This window comes from Amblyraja radiata, chromosome 10 (assembly GCF_010909765.2).
Source record: "Amblyraja radiata isolate CabotCenter1 chromosome 10, sAmbRad1.1.pri, whole genome shotgun sequence".
NCBI lineage: Eukaryota > Metazoa > Chordata > Chondrichthyes > Rajiformes > Rajidae > Amblyraja > Amblyraja radiata.
Genome location: NC_045965.1, coordinates 47,037,776 through 47,061,550, shown reverse-complemented (window position 1 = coordinate 47,061,550; position 23,775 = coordinate 47,037,776). Strand labels below are relative to the sequence as shown.

General features: G+C 42.8%; 1 protein-coding gene across 2 annotated transcripts in view; it reads left to right on the top strand.

Moving 5' to 3' along the window:
* ptch2 (patched 2) overlaps window positions 1–23,775 on the top strand; it is a 121,842-nt gene that overhangs the window by 80,417 nt on the left and 17,650 nt on the right. For both annotated transcript variants that reach the window (XM_033028738.1, XM_033028737.1), the window contains 6 exons: window positions 759–877; window positions 1,661–2,066; window positions 3,478–3,790; window positions 15,031–15,173; window positions 16,082–16,262; window positions 18,361–18,641. In XM_033028738.1, coding sequence (XP_032884629.1) covers window positions 759–877; window positions 1,661–2,066; window positions 3,478–3,790; window positions 15,031–15,173; window positions 16,082–16,262; window positions 18,361–18,641 — 1,443 coding nt within the window. The remainder of the gene's footprint in view (window positions 1–758; window positions 878–1,660; window positions 2,067–3,477; window positions 3,791–15,030; window positions 15,174–16,081; window positions 16,263–18,360; window positions 18,642–23,775) is intronic.

Here is a 23,775-nt window from a genome sequence, read left to right as displayed (position 1 = left end):
ATCTGCCTGAGCCTTCTGGGTGGTCCAGGAGATAATAATATATTATAATGTCTGCCTTGGGCATTCCCACCCCCTCCTTGTTCACTTACATCAGACTGCTTTGACCTGAAAACCCCCCTTCACTTTAATGTTTATGTGGAGGAGGGGAGTAAGGGGTTCTATATTTTGGAGTACGGGGGTGGGGGGAGGGTGGTTCTTGCATCAAATCCTTCAGTGATTTAATATTTTCTTTGGCCAAATACAGGGCTTTGGTGAGGTCTGGAAGTGGGTTGTAGTACAACTCACTTAAAGCTAGAAATATCTTGGGTAGAAATCAGAAACTGCTGTTCTCTGAATACTTTGCCTGAGGCCTGGGGCCTCCAGTGAAGCTATAGGTTTCAATTATGTTTCGTTCGAATCTTAAAGAGACACGCTAAGTTGATAGGCAGCCTGACAAAGCAGCACAGGAGTTAATAGACAGAACAAAAAATGCAGAAAAACAGTCAGCAATAAACGCATTTGATACAAAGAGTACGTATTCGGGAAGTTAAAAAATCTAGAGATTATGACAGATATTGTGTGGAGGTACCTCTGCTCCAAGTATTACGGTAGAGAATGGAGTATTCATGGTGGGCTGTTTATCATTAATTAATGCCATTTCCCTCATCCCACTAATCTTTGTGACTTTTCAAACTCGTTATTCAGAAAATGTCAAAATCAAGGCTTTGATATTAGAATGCAGATTAATAATTAATATCTTCATTCCTTGCCCTTCACAGGCTGCAATAGTCGTGGTTTTTAATTTTGCCATGGTGCTCCTCATTTTTCCTGCCATCTTAAGCTTGGACCTTCATCGACGGGAAGACAAAAGGCTGGACATTTTCTGCTGCTTTTCCAGGTGAGGCTTGCTCTTATAGAATCATGGAAAATAAGGAGAAATTAAAAAATTTTGTGCCATTACTTGTCAAGACCAGGCGGCCGAAAAACTGGTCAAAGTCCAGAGTCAAAAGTGAGCCAAGTGCATTTCAACTACTTGGTTTGCACCATTCCAAATGACCTCTATCCATTGATCTTAATGCTTCAATGTATAGATTTCTGCCAATGCACTTTCATCTGTTCCCTGATACAAAGGTTGCCCAGACTCGCCTCCAGTTACAACTTGGCATTGAATAAAGTCATTAAAGAAGCGGAGAAGGGAAAGCCATTCGAAGTGGGAAGCTCTCTCAACTCCTGATTGTTGAATTGCTTGAGGTGCATCGTGCTCCTGCATTTTAGACCAGGGATGGCACATGTGAATACTCCTTTATTGTAATAATGAATAACGTCATGATCTGAGCACCATCATCGGGTCAACCACATGAAACATTTTAGATACTGGCACCCACCACAACATCTGTTACCTTCCCAAAAAGAGATAAACATGGGACAAAGCTGCTTCCAGCCATGAAAGGAATACGTGGGAGTGATTTCAAGGCCATAATTTGACTTCAGGAATTAATTCAGGGAATAGTTAGAAACCATTTAGTTTTTATGGTTTTTGATGATCAATGAATTCCTCAATAAAATTACTTGTTCATAATCAGTCCCAGGCATGCTTTGTTATTATTCAGTGTTGCACGACAATGTATAATGATATAAATGACGGATAGATTACATGACAATGTATGGTTTTTTTTCCCAGCCTCTGCTCAACGAGGGTGATACAGGTCCAGCCACAGGAGTTTGCAGATGCGAATGATAGCCACAACTTTCACCCTTCTCTGAATGGAGGGCCAACGTTTAGCCACAGCACCCTGATCACCACCACCGTGCAGGCGTTTACCCAGTGCGATCCCACCGGACAGCACATTGTCACCATCATTTCGCCAACATCTCAGATCTCCTCGACTCCTCCCGTCATTGTGTCTCCAGCAGAGCACCTTGGCTCTCAGGGAATGGACCCCACCAGCTCCACCCGGGACTTACTAGCTCAGGTGGACGAGGCAAATGCCTGCAGGGAATGTGTTCAGATGCCCTTTGTCAAGTGGAACCTGGCGGATTTTGCACGGGACAAGTATGCTCCACTCCTTCTCAAGACGGAGTCCAAAGTAAGCAATTTTCAACTATTTTGTCTTTAATTTAGCTTAGTTTATTGTCACATATACCGGGGTACAGTGAAAAGCTTTTGTTGCGTGCTAGCCTGTCAGCGTAAGGGACGATACATGATTACAATTGAGCCATTCACAGTGTACAGACACATGATAAGGGAATGACGTTTAGTGCAAGATTGTCTTGCAAGTCCTAATACAAGATAGTCTTTGTATTACCATAAATATCATGGCCTGGAAGAGTAATCTTGTAGCTCTGATCACTTCACCTCAACTGGCATGAAACACGATATTGCTGATTTCCTGTTTGTTTTACACATGACTACAGAGATTTAACAGGACTCTTTCCAGCACGAGTCAAACATACACTTTTAATGAGAAGTGACATTTTATCTTTGTGCTGGGAAACTGCGTCCACTCCAAGGACAGCCATATTTTCTTTGTGCAGCAACAGCCAGCAAGTGGACCATGGTGAATTTCACCATTTACTTCCTGTCCACTGGGGGTCCTTTCCCCATGACCCCAACACCTTCACACCCAATCTCACTTCCTAAAACCTCACTTGGTTGGGGCCTCAACCTGATGATCACCCGGGATCCTTTGACTCTTTTTACCCCAAGACCCAGCCGTCCTAGATTCCTGAAACCTTGATACGCTCGTTCTTTCCTCTAAAGCCCGACTGGCCTGTTCCTGATTCAGCAAAGTCCCCATTAGGTCCAACACAACCACCAGGACCCAAATTCTACCTCCCATCTCTGACCTAATTGTCACATTATAAATGGCATTCCTTGCTTTCCTGTCTCCGTGAATGTGTGCTGGGTCTAGTGTGCTTGCTGCTACCCTAGAGAAATTTAGCTCAAGTACAAAGAATTCTAGTATGTCACCACTGGACACCCAACAAGGGAAAGACTGATTTTTAAAATTCATAGTCCTCATTAGTATTCACACTTGTTTGGCTCTGTAGCTTGTATCCAGAAAGCTGCAATGAAAGAAATATCTCATAAACGCTCCAGCCTTTTTCCCCTGATTAAAAGTTCAGCAGCAGGGTTTGTGGGTTAATTGGCCTCTATAATTGCTCCTAATATGCAGGGAGTCATGATATTGAACATGTGTGAATGGGTGATCAAAGGGCCTGTTTCCATGCTTTATCTAAACTAAACTAAGCATTGGTAGGGGCGTCAGTGGTTATGGGGAGAAGGCAGGAGAATGGGATTGAGAGGGGAAGGTAGATCGGCCATGATTGAATGGCGGAGTAGACTTGATGGGCCGAACAGCCTAATTCTGCAACTTTTGACCTTTTGAACTTATGAAGCACTGTCAAATCCTTATTGGTCTGGATAAATGCTGTGTATTGTGCATAGATTTGAATTGTGATATATTCATTCATTTATGGTTTTGCTTAACAACCTAGATTGTCGTGTTGGTCCTCTTCATGGCCTTGCTCGGGATGAGCCTTTATGGAACTACCATGGTTCATGATGGGCTGTACCTTACAGACATTGTGCCTCGTGAAACCAAGGAGTACAATTTTATTGAAGCCCAGTTCAAGTATTTCTCCTTCTACAACATGTACATCGTCTCCATGGGAGGGTTTGATTACGCTGCATCACAGACGTTGCTGTATGACCTGCACAGGAGTTTCAATGGCATCAAATACATTGTCCGTGAAGAGGATAAAGAGCTGCCAAAGATGTGGTTGCATTACATTCAGGACTGGCTAAGAGGTAAGAGTTCAAAGCTTCCCTTTCATATTTTTCGTACACGATTTAATTGTGAACAGTAAAGTATGTAAAAGTTTGCATGGAGAAAATAGCACCAGACAAAAAAAAAACAAAGTTAGCTTGTGCATCTGAAGGTGAAATTCTGAAACCTAAACCAGATCTCCATTAGTAGCTTAGGGTTAAATTTACTGGGCACTATATAATAATCTGCTCCTAATCTTCTTGGCCATATATCCCCAGCCATAATTTTTATGACATGAGCTTTTGAATTTAACATCTGTTAATTACAACATTGCAGGGGGTACTTGAAGTGAGGTCTGGGGTTCTGAAGAATAGCATAGGAATGTATACTTTGGGGCCTTGTGTATACAAAGTGACAGTCACAGCACTTCAAAGTAATTCTTAGTATGTAAAGCATATTGAGATGTTTCTGAGAGACATGGAAATGCAATGCTTTCTCTTGTGGCAAGCCACAGTATGTATTTCGCTGAACTATTGGAACTCTGTGAAGTTTTATAGCATGTCAGCTAGAGACAATATGAATTGTTTGACGCCTTGTCTCCTCTTATATGGCTGATGTAAAAGCAGAACGGCAATCATAATTTTATGTGTATGCGGTTGTTGTATCAGGGGTGACAGACTATATTACTGCAAAGGCCAGTGATACTCCCTTAATGATTGAGGGATCTGGAAATAACTTACCATTCAGGACGTTAATCATTTTTCCATATTCTGAACTACGCTTTTTATTTCATTTTAGTTAACTTTGTCTCAATGTCTCTCTGCTTCCAAGCCTGTGCACTTTGCTTCCCACACACTTGCCCCTATTTTGTGCAGAGACTTTGAGCCAATAAAATAAAATTTCACGGGACAGTGCGGTGTCGCTGCGGTAGAGTTGCTGCCTTACAGCGCCAGAGACCCCGGTTCGATCCTGACTACGGGTGCTGTCTGTCTGAAGTTTGTACGTTCTCCCCGGGACTTGCGTGGGTTTTCTCCAGGTGCTCCGGTTTCCTCCCACACTCCAAAGACGTACGGGTTTGTAGGTTAATTGGCTTTGGTAAAATTGTAAATTGGCGCAAGATTGTGTCGGATAGTGTTAGTTTACGAGGATTGCTGCTCGGCATGGACTTGGTGGGCCGAAGGGTCTGTTTCTGCACTATCTCCAAGCTAATAGTAAGTCTGATCTTTGTGATATTAGCTGTTTACTTATCAGATGGGGGTTTTGACACTCTATGTTGAAAGACCACACGTTTTCTTGAAAGTGGAAGGAGGTGATCGTAAATGATCCTATTGCAGACAATTGACCCAAACTTGCATTGCTCATGGGGTGGTGAGAGGCTCATGCACCTTGAGTTTATGACTTGTGGTGAACAAAAGCTGTCAACATTCATCCAATAAATTAACTTGTTAAAGAGATGTTAATCACAACGGGACCTTCCCAGCGCAAAACAATGCCTCGGACTTTATTCTCTCCCACCCTGCTAGATCCCAATCATAACTATCACATGGATTACTCTAATCCAGTTGACCAAAGCTGTTGAAACAATTGCACATGGCCTTTAAACTTTGACTAATATTGCCATCTCTCCAAAGTTATTGCATTGTTTGGCCGATCGAGCATTGAGAATACTTGACTTTTAAACTTGTTATAACAAAAGTGCCAGGAAAGCGTGTTCCAAATGCTCCTTGCTCTTCAATCAACCCTGTGGTACTTTTATTCCTTGCCTGATTTTTTCCTCTCTCTCCAGCTTTCCTGCTTGCAGTTTAAAACTCTTGTGCACTTTAGTCAATCATATCTATTTCTCCACCTTGCCTGTAAAATGTCTGGAATGTTTTCTATTTAAATGCAAGTTGTTTGCGCTGAGCCGTATACTCGGTCTGCTGTATCTCAAACTCTAGAGATGTCGTTTTTCAGTGAAGTGTGTGTTGTTTTAAAAAGATTGAGGCAAGCATAAATGACAAGTGAATTACATCATGAATCCACAAAGAACTCTTTAGTTATGGTAATAATTATTAACTCATTTGAGTGCATAACCTGAAGAATGTCAGTGCTACTAAGCTGCTGATTCTAGAGAGTTCTGACTCCAATAAGATGAAGTAACCTTTTATCACATTGGATTAAAAACCTGGATGGGAAGGAAAACAATTGGTATTTGTTCATTACTGTCACGTGTACCGAGTTGAAAAACTTTGTTTTACGTGCAATCCAGGCAAATCACACCGTATATGAGTATATCAATTATGCAAAAGAGAAAATAAGCAGAGTATAATATATAATGTTACAGCTACAGAGAAAGTGCAAATGAAAAAACTGCAAGGGCAGCAACTGGGTTGATCAGAAGATCAGGAATTCATTCATAGCTATAATTATGAAAAATCTAGAGTGATTAAATGCTACTGCAGTGTCAATGCGTGCCAATATTAGGAATACAATCAAAACAATGAATGAGTGGATGACACGGTGGCGCAGCGGTAGAGTTGCTGCCTTAGAGCCCTTGTAACACTGGAGAGTGGGTTCGATCCCAACTACAGGTGCTGTCTGTATGGAGTTTGTACGTTCTCCCCGTGACCGCGTGGGTTTTCTCCGAGATCTTTGGTTTCCTCCCACACTCAAGACTTACAGGTATGCAGGTAAATTGGCTTGGTATAAGTGTCAATTGCCCCTAGTGTGTGTAGGATAGTGTGAATGTGCAGGGAGCGCTGGTCGGTGCGGACTCAGTGGGCCGAAGGGCCTGTTTCTGCGCTGTGTCTCGAAACTAAACTAAACTAAATGCGTTCACAGCTACATGGGTGATCTGACAAAAATAGATTGATTAATAATTTTTGACGGATTAGTGTGAGAAAGGGATGGATATGCAGGGACAAAAAAAATATGATATCCATGGTACAAAAATGAATTTAAAATCTGTTTCTTTGCCACTTGGATAAATCAACCGACTTATCTTTTCAGACAGCAACATGGCCCTGGTAAGCTGTGCCATATTTTTACCTGCTATGATCTCCTGCAGTGTTAGAGAGAGTGTAGCTTGTTGGTGATATAAAAAGACCTCTTTTAGAATCAGTAAGCTTCATGTAAAAGCAGCTAATATGGATGAGATAAACACACAAGCACACTAAGTAAAAAACAACACACATCAAATGAAAACAAGACCAAAATGCTTTGGTTCCTTCACTCGGGCTAGTGCACTCTCTCCCTGATTAACCCATGTTCCAGCATTTCTGTCTCAAGGATGGGGTGGGGTGGGGGAAGAGAGAGAAGTTAATGGAGTGAATTATAGAACTTCAAAACTACAGATCGATGATATGCGAAAGGAAATTGGGGAAGGCACCAGATGCTGGTAGTGAAGAAATATAGTTCTCAAAGGGTTGCAGGGCTGGACCAGATTATAAAGTAAGGAAGTACCAACAAATATACTTTTCAAGAACTAAAGGCAGACGCACTTGTCTGCACAGCGTTAAGATGGGACAAGGGAGAAGTCCTCAGTGAGGGCAAGAGTTGTAGAGACACTCTTCACTTCCAATTGGCACTGGTCCAGTTTCCACCTAAACACAGAGAAAGGCGTTTTCTATATGTGTGTGGCATTTCAATTCACAAGTTTTAATTGTAATGATATACAGCTGTGACTTGACATTCTGAACACATTTGTGGGTGGCATGCTTTATTGGGTTATGATAGCTTTGAGAGTCAGCCATCGAGTTATGTGGCACAGATACAGGCTCTTTGGCCCAACTCATCCATGCTGACCACTGGGCCTTCTTGAACTGTTTCATTTGCATGCATTTGGTCCATATCCCTCTAAACGTTTCCTATTCATGAACCAGTCCATATAATGTCTTTAAAACGTTGTTATTGTTCCTGTCTCTACCACTTTCCCTGCCTGTTCATTCTACATACCCACTGCCATCTGTATGAAAAACCTGCCTCTCAATTCCTCTTTGAATCTTCACCCTATCACTTAAAACCTATAACCTCTATTTTAAGGCATCACTACCTTGGGAACAAGACCATGACCATCCACCTTATTTATGGCCTTTATGTTTTGTAAACCTTTACAAGATTGCCCCTCAGCCTTCTTCGCTCTAAGGAAACCTCCCCATCTGCCTAATCTGTCTCCTCACAACTCGAGCCCTCCAGTCGTGGCAACATATTTGTGAATCTGTTCTGCATCTTCTCTAGCTTAATTATATCCTTCCTATACTAGGACGATCAGAACTGCACACAATATTCCACATGGGGTCTCAACAGCAATGTTCTACTTAGCTGTAATATGATGCTCCAAATCTTGTATAAAATGCCCTGTCTGATGAAGGCAAGCAAGCCACAAGCCTTCTTCACCACTTGGCTACCTTTGTCACGACTTTCGGGGAACTTCATTGTGGGCCGAAGAGCCCGTTCTTGTGCTGCACTGTTTAATGCCGTCCCTATGGTCACGTCATTAATTGTATGAAACCCTGCCCTGGTTTAACTTCCCAAAATGCATTACGTTGCACGTAACTGAGTTAAATTGACTATTTTTTCAATGTCATCGTTGTTGTAGATGAAGGAGCCTGATTTCTGTAGAATAGGACAAATGTGTTGTGTAAAATTGCACTGAATTCTAGCAATTGTTGGATCGCCAATGGGGAGGTGTTAATTCCAAACTTTCAATGAAGAATGGAAGGTTTGCAGTTGGAGTAAGGTCCAAATGACACTTGATTCATGACATGCACGACCGTTATTAATAGATCATTGAGTTTATATGTTTATATTTCAAAGAAATATCGTTTAATTTTCATATTCTATCCAAACTACAAAGAGTTATCATTTCTATTAATGTATCATACTGTAATGATCTCTGTTGACTTTGTGAGTTTTCTTCAGTTTTGCAAAGCTTAAATATCTTGACATTGTCTCTGCACAACCAAGGCTAATGTAATAATGCCCGATTACAGGAGATTTAAATGCACTTAACATTGGCTCAACCCTCAGAGACGTTGCACAGAAAGCACCCTTGTCCATGTCCATGCTGTAGGACACTGTGAAAGTACTATCCAGTTAATTTGCAACATTAGACTTTACTTTGGAGCTTAGAGGTACAGCGTGGAAACAGGCCTTATGGCCTACTGAGTCCATGTCAACTAACGATCACCCCGTACACTTACACTATCCTCCACACTAGGGACAATTTTACACTTATTATCAACGCCAGTTAACGTACAAACCTGTACATCTTTGTAGTGTGGTGGAAACCGTAGCACCCGGAGAAAACCCACGTGGTAACAGTGAGAACTTACAAACTCTACACAGACAGCACCCGTAGTCAGGATCGAACCCGAGTCCCTGACGCTGTGAGGTAGCAACTCTACCCCTGTGCCTCTGTGCCGTTTAACCAAACTGACCGATGTTTCATGGGTTAAGTTCCAAGAAAGAAAATGAACATTCTTTAACCCATTGTTGACCACACTTGTGCTGCAAAGGAAAAGAAAAATAGGGTCACAACACATATTGTTCAAAAAGTTTTCAAATCAATAGATATTTTGCCTTTAGAAAAAAGTTCTATGCTTCTGCATAGAAGCCCTCGGAAGTGAGCTTTTATTGTTACCTTTGATCTGATGTTTGGTTCAGATACCTTATTTCAAATGCAAACATCACAGAGAAATTGCAGCATTCAAAAGGTTGTTTTCTTGTGTAGTTAGGAAATATTTTATTAAGTTTTTCTGGAGGATATTTAAAAAAAATTGCTGTGCTTCATCCAAGGATTCATTTCCTCACAGATCAGATGTGTAATTCTTGACATCTTGCTGACATGGATCTGAATTCAAAATCCTGCATCTCAATTTTAAAGTTGGCTTCAAAGGAGAATGAGCTAATCCCTTTCAACTGACAGCCCTGCGATATGTTTGCTGATCATTGTTGAGAGATTTGAGTGCCGCATATCTCAAGCACACTTCCTCGTCAACACCTTCCATTCCTCTTCAAAGTATTCTTGGTTTTTTCCCCCATGTGGCCCTACTGCTGAACACGTGTCCGCTCCTGTTTTGTCCTAGACTTTCCCTGTACGGGCTTGGTGGTGCCCTCTGGTACCAGCGAACAGCGTTGTATTGAAACATTCGGCAGTGAAAACACAGCTGTCTCCCAGCTCTTCCAAGTACAGAACAGAGCGCAGAATCTTTCTCTGAAGAGCTGAATTCCCTTCAGGGCTGAGTTGGAGGGGGTGTGGGTGGGGGGGGGGGGGGGGGGGGGGGGGGGGTAGGGAAGGGGGAGCAGGAAATACAACAATGCTTTTTTTCTTTCCCGAGTAAGCCTGCTCGTGTTACATCCTCATGCCTTGAGGGTTTGGCTTGATTGCATTTGCGAGATTGAATGACAAGGTGTGTTTACATTTCAGCAGAATCGCTCTGCCAAACACCCACCACTTTACCAAGAACATGCATGAGGTCGGAGCATTATCCTACCTTAGCCCTGTAATTGAAGACACAGTTGGAATCTCATTACAAGGCTGAAGATTAGGATTCTTTTATTATAGTTTGGTTTCAACACTTCCTTCAAGTGAATTGGTATTTTTATGTTTTTTCCCCCCAAGTGATACTGTTGCAATAACACTGATTTTAGCAGCCCCATGCGCACTCTCCCTCTCTTCCTCCACTCCCCCCCCCCCCCCTTCTCTCACCCCCTCCCCCTCTCTCCTGCACATGTATTTCCATTCCCCTTACAAAGTATTTAAGAAGGAACTGCAGATGCTGGAAAATCGAAGGTACACAAAAATGCTGGAGAAACTCAGCGGGTGCTGAAGGGTTTTGGCCCGAAACGTTGCCTATTTCCTTCGCTCCATACATGCTGCTGTACCCGCTGAGTTTCTCCAGCATTTTTGTGTACCCCTTACAAAGTACTTTTCTTCAGGTTTGCTAACAACATGGCAAATGCACCTGACATCTGGCTAGCTTTTTGCTCGAAGACCTGACATTAGGAAGATGTGCACACCCCACACAGCTTCTCTCAGCTCAGACAGTGGTTAGTATCCTTTCTGAAGCTCCTGGTAGGCAGAAACGCTCAATCTTTGAAACTCTCGACCTAAGTCTCCCTAGACTCCCACCAACAATTTTTACGAAACTACGTTGTTGACAGACAGTGGACAGAGGTTTCAGAAATGAATCTGTGCAGCTTTGCTTTAAAAGAACCAAATCTTTGAGGGTCTCTGCAACCATACCATCCCCCTTCCCAGTTCTTCCAATTAAAAGATCAAGTACTTTAACTTGAATTGGCAAATATGTTTGGCTGATGGAACATCTTTTCTGGTCAAGAGATAAAATAGAACATAAGCCTTTCATTTCATAATAGTAGTGAATGCATGTCAAAAGTTTTGTTCAAGTATACTTCTTTCTTTGCAACCAGTAAAATTATATCTTAGGAGAATTTATTAAATGAAATGGCCATGGCATGATTGCAGATTATACTTCATTTTTATACAATTTAACACCCGAGGCGGCACTGTGGCACAGCGGTAGAGCTACTGCCTTACAGCGCCAGAGACCCCGGTTTGATCCTGACTACAGGTGCTGTCTGTACAGTTTGCACATTCTCCCCGTGACCTGTGTGTGTTTTCTCCGAGATCTTCGGTTTCCTCCCACACTCCAAAGATGTACAGGTTTGTTGGGTTAATTGGTATGTAAAAGTGTCCCTAGTGTGTGTAGGGTAGTGTTAATGTGTGGGGATCACTGGGCAGTGCACACTCGGTGGGCCAAAGGGCCTCTTTCCGTGCTGTATCTCGAAATTTATAAATAAGTAAATAAACTTTTTTTTTAATGTATAAGCTATGGTATAGCATAGGTATAGCATAGATATGCTAGACCATGCCATATGTATAGCATTTCTACCGCTATTAGCATCAAAATGTGCTCGGAACTCTAATGGTGCACGATAACTATAATGTTTTGGGGGGGGGGGGGGGAATTCACCTTGACTGTGATCAGGAACTCGGCAAACTTTGAAGTCATTGGCGCATGTGAAGATTTTATCACTTGAGGAACGTCAGAGGCACAGATTGAAAGAACTAACATGAGGAAACAAACACAGATGCAAAATAAAAGTGAAATAAAGATGCTTGAATGTTCAAAGAGTTTGCCAGATGGAGTTTACTGGTTTTAAAAAAATGCCTTTGTCACAGCCATAACAGATTGAGCAGACTAGTGCTTTTTGAAAACCAGTGTATCCTTTTCTGTAGGACCACACAGGGTAGCATTCAACATACTATAATGTAAAAAAAAATCTTCCAAACCATGCCCTTTAATAAACTCCATGCATTCCCCATATTTTATTTGTGGTTTTTGTTCAGTGATGTTAAATTACTGCTTTGAGATGGGTTTCTTTTCAAACCACTAAATCATGGCAACAGCTTGTTCAGCAAAGTTTTCCTTAAGTCATTCTTTTGCAAAGAAAAAGGCAAACCTTGAGGTTTGCTAGGGTGAAGGATGTAATTGTAGACAGAAGAGTGCACAATCTCTATTGGGAGACACCGTGGCGCAGCGGTAGAGTTGCTGCCTCACAGCGCCAGAGACCCGGGTTTGTTCCTTACGATGGGTGCTGTCTGTGTGGAGTTTGTATGTTCTCCCCGAGACCGCGTGGATTTTCTCCGGGTTTCCGGTTTCCTCCCACACTCCCAAAATGTACAGGTTTATAGGTTAATTGGCTTTTAAATTAAATTAAATTTCTTTATTTATATAGCACATTTTTAGTCAACTTGCATTGACCCAAAGTGCTTCACATAATTACATTCACACACACAGGCAAAGATGGGTGAAGTGTCTTGCCCAAGGACACAACGACAGTATGCACTCCAAGCGGGATTCGAACCAGCTACCTTCCGGTTGCCAGCCGAACACTTAGCCCATTGTGGTTGCCACTTAGCCCATTGTGCCATCTGTCGTCCCATTCTGTGGCTTCTGTAAATTGTCCCTAGTGTATAGGATAGTGCTACTGTAGGGGGTGATCACTCGTCTGCGTGGACTCGGTGGGCCGGCCACTTTCTACGCTGTATCTCTAAAGTCTAAAGGTGCTGGAATCTGGCGCAAAAAACAAATATCTGGAGGAACTCGAGATGCAAGAGACTGCCGATGCCGAAATCTTGAGTTAAAGAACAAAGTGCTGGAGGAACTCAGCGGGGTCAGGCAGCATCTGTGAAGGGAAATGGACATAAGAGGTTTCGGGTCGGGACCCTTCTTCAGACTCTCCATCACTGTGTTTTGTTTTGCTGGAGGAGGAGCTCAATGGGCCAGGCAGTGTCTGTGGAGGCAGTGGGGATCGCTGTCCCGAAACATCAACTATTCTTCTGCCTCCACAGATGCTGCCGAACCTGTTGAAGTACTCTAGCAGTTTGTTTTTGTGCTGAAGGATGTCAAACTGGGGAGTGAGACCTTGCCATTTCAATAGCATGCATCACCAGAGGCAGCGGCTGGGGTGGTGGTGGCGGGAGGGAGGGAATTACTGAAGCTCTTGTCTGGCACAGGATAGAGTTCCTTCTATACCCCAATAGTGCATGTGGATTGCAGATGAGGAGTCAAACTGCATTTGAGATTCATTCCAGTCTAACAGTCGATAAATACTGTATTACATGTGCCTCAGTTATTTGATGCAACATGTTGCCCTTTTAAATTTTACCCACCAGTTTCTTGCTGTCCCAATGCAGTAACTCACATTGAGCCATGCCATGGGAGATTTCCCAGTATGGGTTTAAGCATCCATTTACTTTCATCAAGTTAGTGCAGAATAGCAACACATCAAGCGTGCAAGTGAAATGAAAGTGAAATTTAAAGATAAACTTTTGTCTTCAGAGCCTTAATCCAGTAGAGTAAATTGCGCCTCAATTTACAGGATTTGACTCATCTTTGCTCGACTGGAATTTATAAAAGCTGACTTTATAATGGGCGAGTGATGCGTTTGGCGAGATTACTTCATAGGCGGTGAAGAAGAAAAGCTACCTTGCAGTAATTTCTAGTTGTTACCTGATATACCCCTGATATACTAATGCTATTTACAATATATATTAATGATCTGGATGAGGGAATTGAAGGCAATATCTCCAAGTTTGCGGATGACACGAAGCTGGGGGGCAGTGTTAGCTGTGAGGAGGATGCTGGGAGACTGCAAGGTGACTTGGATAGGCTGGGTGAGTGGGCAAATGTTTGGCAGATGCAGTATAATGTGGATAAATGTGAGGTTATCCATTTTGGTGGCAAAAACAGGAAAGCAGACTATTATCTAAATGGTGGCCGACTAGGAAAAGGGGAGATGCAGCGAGACCTGGGTGTCATGGTACACCAGTCATTGAAAGTGGGCATGCAGGTGCAGCAGGCAGTAAAGAAAGCGAATGGTATGTTAGCTTTCATAGCAAAAGGATTTGAGTATAGGAGCAGGGAGGTTCTACTACAGTTGTACAGGGTCTTGGTGAAACCACACCTGGAGTATTGCGTACAGTTTTGGTCTCCAAATCTGAGGAAGGACATTATTGCCATAGAGGGAGTGCAGAGAAGGTTCACCAGACTGATTCCTGGGATGTCAGGACTGTCTTATGAAGAAAGACTGGATAGACTTGGTTTATACTCTCTAGAATTTAGGAGATTGAGAGGGGATCTTATAGAAACTTACAAAATTCTTAAGGGGTTGGACAGGCTAGATGCAGGAAGATTGCTCCCGATGTTGGGGAAGTCCAGGACAAGGGGTCACAGCTTAAGGATAAGGGGGAAATCCTTTAAAACCGAGATGAGAAGAACTTTTTTCACACAGAGAGTGGTGAATCTCTGGAACTCCCTGCCACAGAGGGTAGTCGAGGCCAGTTCATTGGCTATATTTAAGAGGGAGTTAGATGTGGCCCTTGTGGCTAAGGGGATCAGAGGGTATGGAGAGAAGGCAGGTACGGGATACTGAGTTGGATGATCAGCCATGATCATATTGAATGGCGGTGCAGGCTCGAAGGGCCGAATGGCCTACTCCTGCACCTAATTTCTATGTTTCTATACCTGTAGCAATCGGAGGGGAAATTCCTAAACCTTTCATAGAATTATGCTGGTTTTGATGGAAAATACATTCCAAATGTCTCATTATAGTTTGAAGACTGAATAAGTGGAGTTTTGAGAATGATAAGGTAGGGCGCTCACCTACGGATGTTTGATTGACCATATTCCTCTAGACCAAAGGACTAAAGAATTTCCTGCTAATTGTAGAAGTATTATACCGTTCCTTTTCTTATGCATATGTCTTGTTCATCCAGGGCTCCAGGCTGCATTTGATGAAGACTGGCGGACAGGCAAAATCACCAGGGAGGGTTACCGTAATGGTTCAGAAGATGGTGTCCTTGCCTATAAATTACTCATACAAACAGGAAACAAGAAAGAACCCTTCAACTACAACCAGGCGAGTTTTTAACCCATCTGCATGAATTGAACGTAGAGGGCATGAGAATTGCTTTCTCTAGCTGCCTAAACTTGTCAACTGGAGACCCATTCAGAATACAGGGATAACAAAACAGGAAACAGGAAATGACACATTGGTGCCTGGAGGTATTCTGGGATTAAAGCTGGTTGGGACATATAACCAGAGCAAAGCGGAGGGAGTATTAATCTGGATCACTCTTGTACATGAATGTTACTCTGGGTCACTCTTGTACAAGTACTCTTGTACCTGGATCTTTTGTACATGATTACAATAGTGGCTGAGGTCCATGCTGACACTGTGAGCTTCTGAAGCTTGCTTAAAACCTTCTTGGAGTTGGAGAGATAGTTTTTTTTTGGATTATTGTTTTATTTTCCTTTGGTCCCAGGAGATTATGTGACTACTGTTTGGAGCTCCTGACGTTCGGTGACGTCATGAGTATAGTGGACTATTTTGTCTTGTCCTGCCATCATATTTATGTACTTATGTGCTGCAAATATCTGAACTTGCTCTGCTGCTTATATACATTCTCCTCACCCCACCACCCTCCCAAGTTGAAATACTATCCTCACATTACTTATATCTATAAACAGAAGTGAAATAAGAAACAAAAGATGGCAAATTCTGCAAGATATGAAGCTTTAATATGGGATTCTAGATTTTCATGATCGATCATGAAGAAGGGGGATAAGAGGGGAAACTAGATCAGCCATGATCGAATGGTGGAGCAGATTTGATGGGCCGAATGGCTTAATTTTGCTCCTATGTCTTATAGTCTTATGGTTTTATTTCAGGATCTCGGGCTAGTTAGTGGTCAGACATGCTGTTACATTAGTTTGTTGTGTCTCACGCAAGGTGTGATGAATGTTTCCTCGTCTTCTTTGTTATAGTTGTCTTCAAGGCGTTTGGTGGATGAGGATGGAATCATCAACCCTGATGTCTTCTACATCTACCTGACGGTGTGGGTCAGCAATGACCCCCTCGGCTATGCTGCATCTCAAGCTAACTTCAACCCCCACCCACCCGAATGGATTCACGATAGATATGACACCACTGGAGAGAATTTGAGAAGTAGGTATCGAGAGGGGTATCAAAATCTGTGTGTGAATGACCAAAGAGCTTGCAGAAAAACTATAGAATACAGAGAAACAAGGAACTACACATGCTGGTTTACAAAAAAAAGACACAAAGTGCTGGAGTAACTTAGCGGGTTAGGCTGCATCTCTAGGGAACATGGATAGTGATGTTTTGGGCGGGATCCTTCTTCAGAATATACGCTTGAGAGGTATTATTAAACTTCTCCCAAACTGAATATGAAAGAAACGTTTCATCAGTTTGGAAACCATTCTCATTTTGGAATTCCTGTTTGCCTTGTTTACTGGAAATTAGTTCATCTAGGGCTCATTTAATAAAGATAAGGCACCAAGTGCCGGAGTAACTCAGCGGGTCAGGTTGGAGAAAAAGGATAGGTGATGTTTCGGAGTCTGAAGAAGGGTCCTGAGTTACTCCAGCATTTTGTGTCTATCTTTGGTATAAACCAGCATCTGCAGTTCCTTACTATCTCATTTAACAAAGACTCCCTTTGATTATGCACATGGAGTCATTGGCCTTCCGCTTAAGCATGCTGGAATTTATTTTTAAGGGAGCATAATGTTAGCCACATTGTGTGAAGGAAGTGGTTCCATATCCCTCATAATAAATGAATGCAAGAAGCCATTGCTTCAGATCCAAACTACTGGAAAAGTAGTCACAACATTGCACCGATGTCTGATGCCCTGATGTGACAAGACACTTGCACTTTCTTGTACCTACGTTGAGGGTAAATCTATCCAGGAAATCACAAAGCCACTGGAGTGGGGCTGAGGAAAGAATAAACTCTTTCAGATTGTTTGCATGCCTGAGGTGTGGTAAGTTAAAACGGAGGAAGACTGCGTCAGGCCGTGGAGCAGGGTGGCACAAAGAGGCCCAAGAGATTGTGAGTGTGCAGCTGGAGTCTGGCAAATGTCAACAGGATTTTGCTGACTGTTTCCGAAGTCGTCCCGTCCACAAGGGTTCTGCCCTCTGGCTGGGCTTCTCCATTGCTGCAAATGCTGCTGAACTCCTTTGACTAATTAGAATCCAGCACCTGTTGTGGGCGATCGCAGTCAGCGGCTAACAGCCTCCTGACCCATTGTGGAGGTCACCTGGACATCCGCTGACCATACCAAATGGTCGTGTCGAGTCTCCAGCTCTCAGTTGTTCCATATGCCAGACGTGCCAGATACGAACGTTGACAGCAAATTCGTTTTAACACACTTTCGCCCCACCTGCTCCAGTCAATGCAAAACAACTCGCACAGGAGTAGGAGATCTGATCTGAAAGAGGTGTATAAGATCATGAGAGGAATAGATAGGGTTAATGCACAAGAGTCTTTTGCACAATAGGGCAACCTTTTCACACAAAGGACGGTGGGTGTGTGGAATAATCTGCCAGAGTTATGGTGGCACAGCGGTAGAGTTGTTGCCTTACAGCGCCAGTGATCCCAGTTCAATCCTGACTACCGGTGACGTCCATATGGAATTTGTATGTTCTCCCCGTGACCGCATGTGTTTTCTCCTGGTACTCCGGTTTTCACCCACATTCTAAAGACGTACAGTTTGTAGGTTAATTGGCTTTGGTAAAGATTGCAAATTGTCCCTAGTGTGTAGGATAATGCTAGTGTATGGGGATCGCTGGTCAGCATGGACATGATGGACTGAAGGGCCTTTGTCCATGCTGTTTCTCCTGACTAAAGTAAGGATGTAATTGAGGCAGGTACTATCACAATGTTTAAAAAGCATTTGGACAGGTACATGGACAGGGTAGGTTTGGAGGGATATGGGCCAAACACAGGTAAGCCAAGTGTAGATGGGGCATGTTGGTTGGTGTGGGCAAGTTGGGTCGAAGGGCCTGTTTCTATGCCGTACGGCTATATGAACTACCATGCAGGTTAATAAAAGGTCTGGTTGCACTGTTCTGTGACTCTCTGAAACCATACTGCATGGAGATATTGCTGTGTAACAGTGGCAGTAATTAATATAGGCTATGCAATGAATCTACAATGGGGAGCAAGAGGGGAGAGCCCACCTCCATCGGTGGTACAGTGATCCTTAAAAAAGTTTAACAGTTTTTCTCTCTCCCCTTTACCCAGTTCCCACTGCCGAGCTGATCGAGTTTGCCCAATTCCCGTTCTACCTGACTGGCCTGCAGCAGACCTCCGATTTCATTGAAGCTATCGAGAGCGTCAGGGCAATATGTGAGGAGTTTTCCAAGAAGGGTGTTCTCAGCTACCCCAATGGTTACCCGTTCCTGTTCTGGGAGCAGTACATCGGCCTGCGTCACTGGTTCCTGCTCACCATCAGCATCGTGTTGGCCTGCACCTTCCTGGTCTGCGCTCTTCTGCTGCTAAATCCCTGGACCGCTGGCATCATTGTAAGTGTCCCTCATAAATAACAATCGTGAAGGTCAGGCACAAGAGGTGCATGTTCCTGCAAATGTTGTTTTGTTCAACTTGCCTGCATTATTATATTCAAATTCTGGCATTCTTGCGTACCCACAACAAAACGAAAACTTCTAACATGGTTGCTTCTGGGTCAGGGACTTGTTCTTTTCATTGTTTTTCTTGCGTGTTTGCCAATTTTTTGCCTTCTTCTTCCCCGCAAGAAGCACTCGTCCAGTTGGGAGGTTGTACAAACAACCATCTCCTGGTCCTTTTTCATGGGTTTCACCCTCATCTAGCCCCGGGGTGGTTGTTGAGTAGTTTTGCCTTGAAATCCCGGAGTCGCATGAGAGATCGAAAAGCCCAAGAGGGGGGGGGGAGCTGTGTAAAATCAAAAGGCACAAAACAGTGAGCAAAACAAACCATGCTTTCAATACTGAATAAAAACTGAGTCCATTTCACCAGCACTATATAACTTCAATGTGGAAGCTGCTTAATCGAGTTATGGTCTGCGAGAGATTCGACTGTATGTGGAACTCGCTTCCAGCAAGATATAACCACCAAGATGAATTACACTGTGGGAATTCTTAAAGCTTAAAGCTGAAACCAAGTAGTGGGATTCTATTTGAACAAGTTTTTACAACGTTGAACGCTATTTTACAAATACAAACATTTCAATTTTAATCAATCCTGCGAATGGCGTGTAGTGAAGTTGTGACTGATATAGCCCCTTCCACTACCTTTGAGTAATGAGTTCAAGATTGCTCTTTGCAATGGAAGGTCCAGCTGGCTACAGCGCACCACACCCACGTACACACCCCCACACACTTGCACACTCGTATGCCAACAAAGAAAGAAAGACACACACTCACTCTTACTCTCTCACTCACATTCTCACTCTCACATTCTCTCTCACACACACAAAATCACAATAGCTCACAATTTTATCTACCTGCAAGCCAATATTTGAAAATCTCAAGTTGCTGCACAAAAATATCTATTATTTATCTACAAAGGTATCTTGTTAATTTTTTTTTGTTACAAAAAAAACGCTTGCTTTAAGAAGCATTGTAGATACTTGCTATCTGCTAGCAAGTTCCAGAGCAATACAGCATGATACTTTAATTTTCATAACCTCTCTAGTCTCTAAAGAATCACTGACAGTCGCCAATAAATTAAATTGCTTATGGTGTACAGTGGGAAGTAATCTTTTAAAAAAACAGTGATAAAATAGCCAGCGCTCAAGGGACTCTCACATCCCTGTCTGTTGAATTTGGGAGAAAAGTAGTCCTTGGCGTGACCTTCTTGTGATAAATCAATCCATCAACAGCTGACGGACTATGGCAGCAGAGGAGGGAGGCCCATTGGCTGGGAGGGGGTCACCACAAGGCCTTTTTCCAAGGCCCAGTCAATAATACCATGAAAAGTAAACCTAGCTACAGGAGGGAATTGCCAAAAAAAATGATTCTCTTGGAATAGGAAGCTACAGACATAGTTTACACTGAGAAATGTAGAATTCATAACATTTTGCAAAGCCAAATGTGTCAAGGGGGGTCACGGTGGTGCAGCGGTAGAGTTGCTGCCTTACAGCGAATGCAACGCCGGAGACCCGGGTTCGATCCCGACTACGGGGGCTGTCTGAACGTAGTTTGTACGTTCTCCCCGTGACCTGCATGGGTTTTCTCCAAGATCTTCGGTTTCCTCCCACACTCCAAAGATGTACAGGTTTGTAGGTTAATTGGCTTGGTAAATGTAAATATTTTCCCTAGTGTGTGTAGGATGGTGTTAGTGTGAGGGGATTGCTAGTCGGCGCGGACCCAGTGGGCCGATAGGGTTTGTTTCTGCGCTGTATCTCTGAACTAAACTAAACTAAACTGTGTGGTAGCACTGAGTCAGAGGATGCAGAGGACCACTGCCAGAGACATGTTCAAAATCCAGCCTGATTCAATGCAGTGCTGAAGAAGAGACATTAACTAGGGCGGCAGGGTGACCCAGCAGTAGAGTTGTTGCCTCACAATGCCAGAGACCGGGTTCGATCCTGACCCTGTGACCTGCATGGGTTTTCCATAGTTGCTCTGGTTTCCCTGCCACACTCAAAAGACATACAGGTTTGTAGGTTAATATGGCTTCAGTAAAAATTGTAAATTGTCCCTAGTGTGTAGGATAATGCAAGTGTACGGGGATCGCTAGTCGGCATGGTCTCTGTAGGCCGAAGGGCCTGTTTCCCTGCTGTATCTTTAAACTAAACTAAACAGGAGCGTGTTCTGACACAACACGTTTTGCCATTGAAAAGCATTTGAAATTTCTCTTCTAAATAGACAATAGACAATAGGTGCAGGAGTAGGCCATTCGGCCCTTCGAGCCAGCACTGCCATTCAATGTGATCATGGCTGATCTTTTGGTTCGGTCACCATGTTCCTTCGTATCATTGGGCGAGCATCATAACATTGTGAAATAGAGACTCCTGGTGAATTGACTGTCATTTAAAAAAAGGGCATTGGAAAATCTAGACACAGGAAAAACTGTTGTGAAATTAAATAGCCCGGTCACTTTTTTTGATACAGCAGCTCCATCTATCCACCCTCTCACCAGATTGGTAATTCCTCTCCACTCCAATACTGAATAATGTACTTGGATTCGCCGTGAACTTATTTTGAAGTGTTTTGATGGCCTTCCGTGATGACATTCCACAACTCCATTACATTGCTGCTCCCATTTGCTCATTTTAAAAATTACTTTGGAAACATAAACAGCTGAGTAAATGTACCACATGGCACGTTACAGATCCCTAGTCACACTGTCCGAGCTCTACTTTAATTGGTCTATGTACGCGCTAAAATAACTTACTGCACCTTTCACATCTTATTCAGAATGTCTAAATCTGCTTGCTTTACCGCTAATGAAACAATTTATAGGTATGTAGTTCCAGTTGTAATGAAGGAAATACAACATAGATATACATTGCTCGGAGAAACTATTACTAAAGTACACATGGCTACTGCTGTATTAAAAACTAAGAATAAATAGCTGAGCTATTTATTACAAGAACATTAATGAATTGGGGGATTTTGGTTGATACTCATAAAATTCTCAAGTTTCATTGTTTTAATTTCTAATGTAATCCACCCCTTTCCCTTCACAGTCCAGTTCTGCTCCTGTAGCCAGCACTCTGGGGTCTGTTAGACACTTTCTCTTCCCCCCGACATGTGCAATTCCAACACATGTGTAATTCCAAAGCTTCTATTTGTTCAGTTGGTCACAGGCAGTCAACATGTTGGAGCTTCAGGGCTGAAGGATGTTCTGTCCTTTCCTCTTCATCGTTCACTTGAGGAGCAGAGACCTGTTTATGGATTGCCACAGCTGAAATTGATACATACCTTTGGGAAAGGGAGACCAGTATATCTTTCTTGTGATATTTTTCCTCCCATGTTCTGACACAACACGTTTTGTACTAATAAAATATACCACTACTTACCTTCAAAAGCAATATGTTGACTAACCCATTCATTTTGAATTTCGATACATATTTTAAAAAGTGGCAATATTCTTTATAAGAATAACCTGTTGCAAACCCATTCATGTATAAGAGTCCTATTCACTTGGGAAGGAATTTTAAAGTTATCAGTGATTCCTTCCGCACCCGTCAAGCAACAGGGTATGCGTGACAAAACCTGCCTCCTGCTGACATCAAAGCAATAATCTTATCATTACCTAGGCACAGAGAAGGCAAAATAAAAAGAAACGAGTACCAATTTCCTTACAATCTTGACTCGCACACAACGACACTTTAGTTCGTGCAGCCAAATGTGTAAAACAACTAGCGAGCAAGGAGTTGGGAGAGCCTGGTTCTATAGACCATGAAATGGAAGAAAAAAGCTTCACATCCTCTGTTTAAAGACAGTAGCCTTTCCTTGTAAACACTGAGTCGCAGGAGGCCTCTGTAACTCGATGCCTAGCAGATGATAGTGGCAGGAAGGTTCAGAGAGAATGTTTGCTTGCTGCTATCCTCATCTTCTCCAGGTCTAGGCTGGAGGGGCTGGGGGAATTTACATTTAAACGGCTCATGGTAGAAGATAAAAGCTCAGACTATAAACAAATCCCTTGCCCCAGCATCTTCTTACAAAAAGGGCAACACCTCTCTCCTCCCACCTTTTGAAGTTAACCTTTAAAAGTAATCCTTGAGTTTACAAGAACTCTTGTCTCTGATCTTGCCAACAAGTGGGTCCTTTAATTCAAAGAGTCTTCACATAGTTTAGATGTTAATACCAAAATGATTGTTTCCGCCCTCCCAGCCACTATTTTTCTATGAACTGTTCCACTAGATCATGCCTTCTATTGAAAAGATAATGCAGGAGAACTGCCACAAATCACCAATAACACCACCTGCATGACGGCTGGCGGTCAAAGTGTGGAGGGCAATATGTTATTCTATCAGTTTATCCTGCAACACGCATATTTATGTAGGAAAGTAAGGACAATTAAAGTATAGTCATAAAAGCCCCACTGTCCACAATGTCTCTTGGAGACGTGTTGCCATTCTTACACAATTTAGCCTGCAGGTAACAGCAGATCTCATGATAATTTATTAATTACCTCCTCAATTAGGGATGGACAATAAATGCTGACATTGCCAGCACCATGAATTAATACAACTTGTACATTACACCTTGGGCAAAGCCCATAATGGGCTTTGTGCTTGTAGCCCTATTCCTTTATGCAACCAATTTTCTTTATAGCTTCAAAGGACTGCATTGTAATGGCGAAGAAAGGCTGGGTTAGAGTTGTGGGTGGTACAAACTCCAAACTTCACCAAACTCAATACCTGCTGGCCAAGAAAGAAACATTTTTCCTGATCTGCGATGATATTTTCTTAAATGTCACCAGGTTTTCAGTGCTTATCATCTCCAGCTTCAACATTGCTGTACAATATGTGTAGGAAGGAACTGCAGATGCTGGTGTACACCGAAGATAGACACACAATGCTGGAGTCTCTCTGGATAGAAGGAATCACCCATTCCTTCTATCCAGAAATGCTGCCTGTTCCGTTGCCTTACAATATGTTGCCCATTGTATTTTGCGACGCCTGTTTAAAGATTAGTTCCTCAACTAACTGTTTTGTGAAATTAC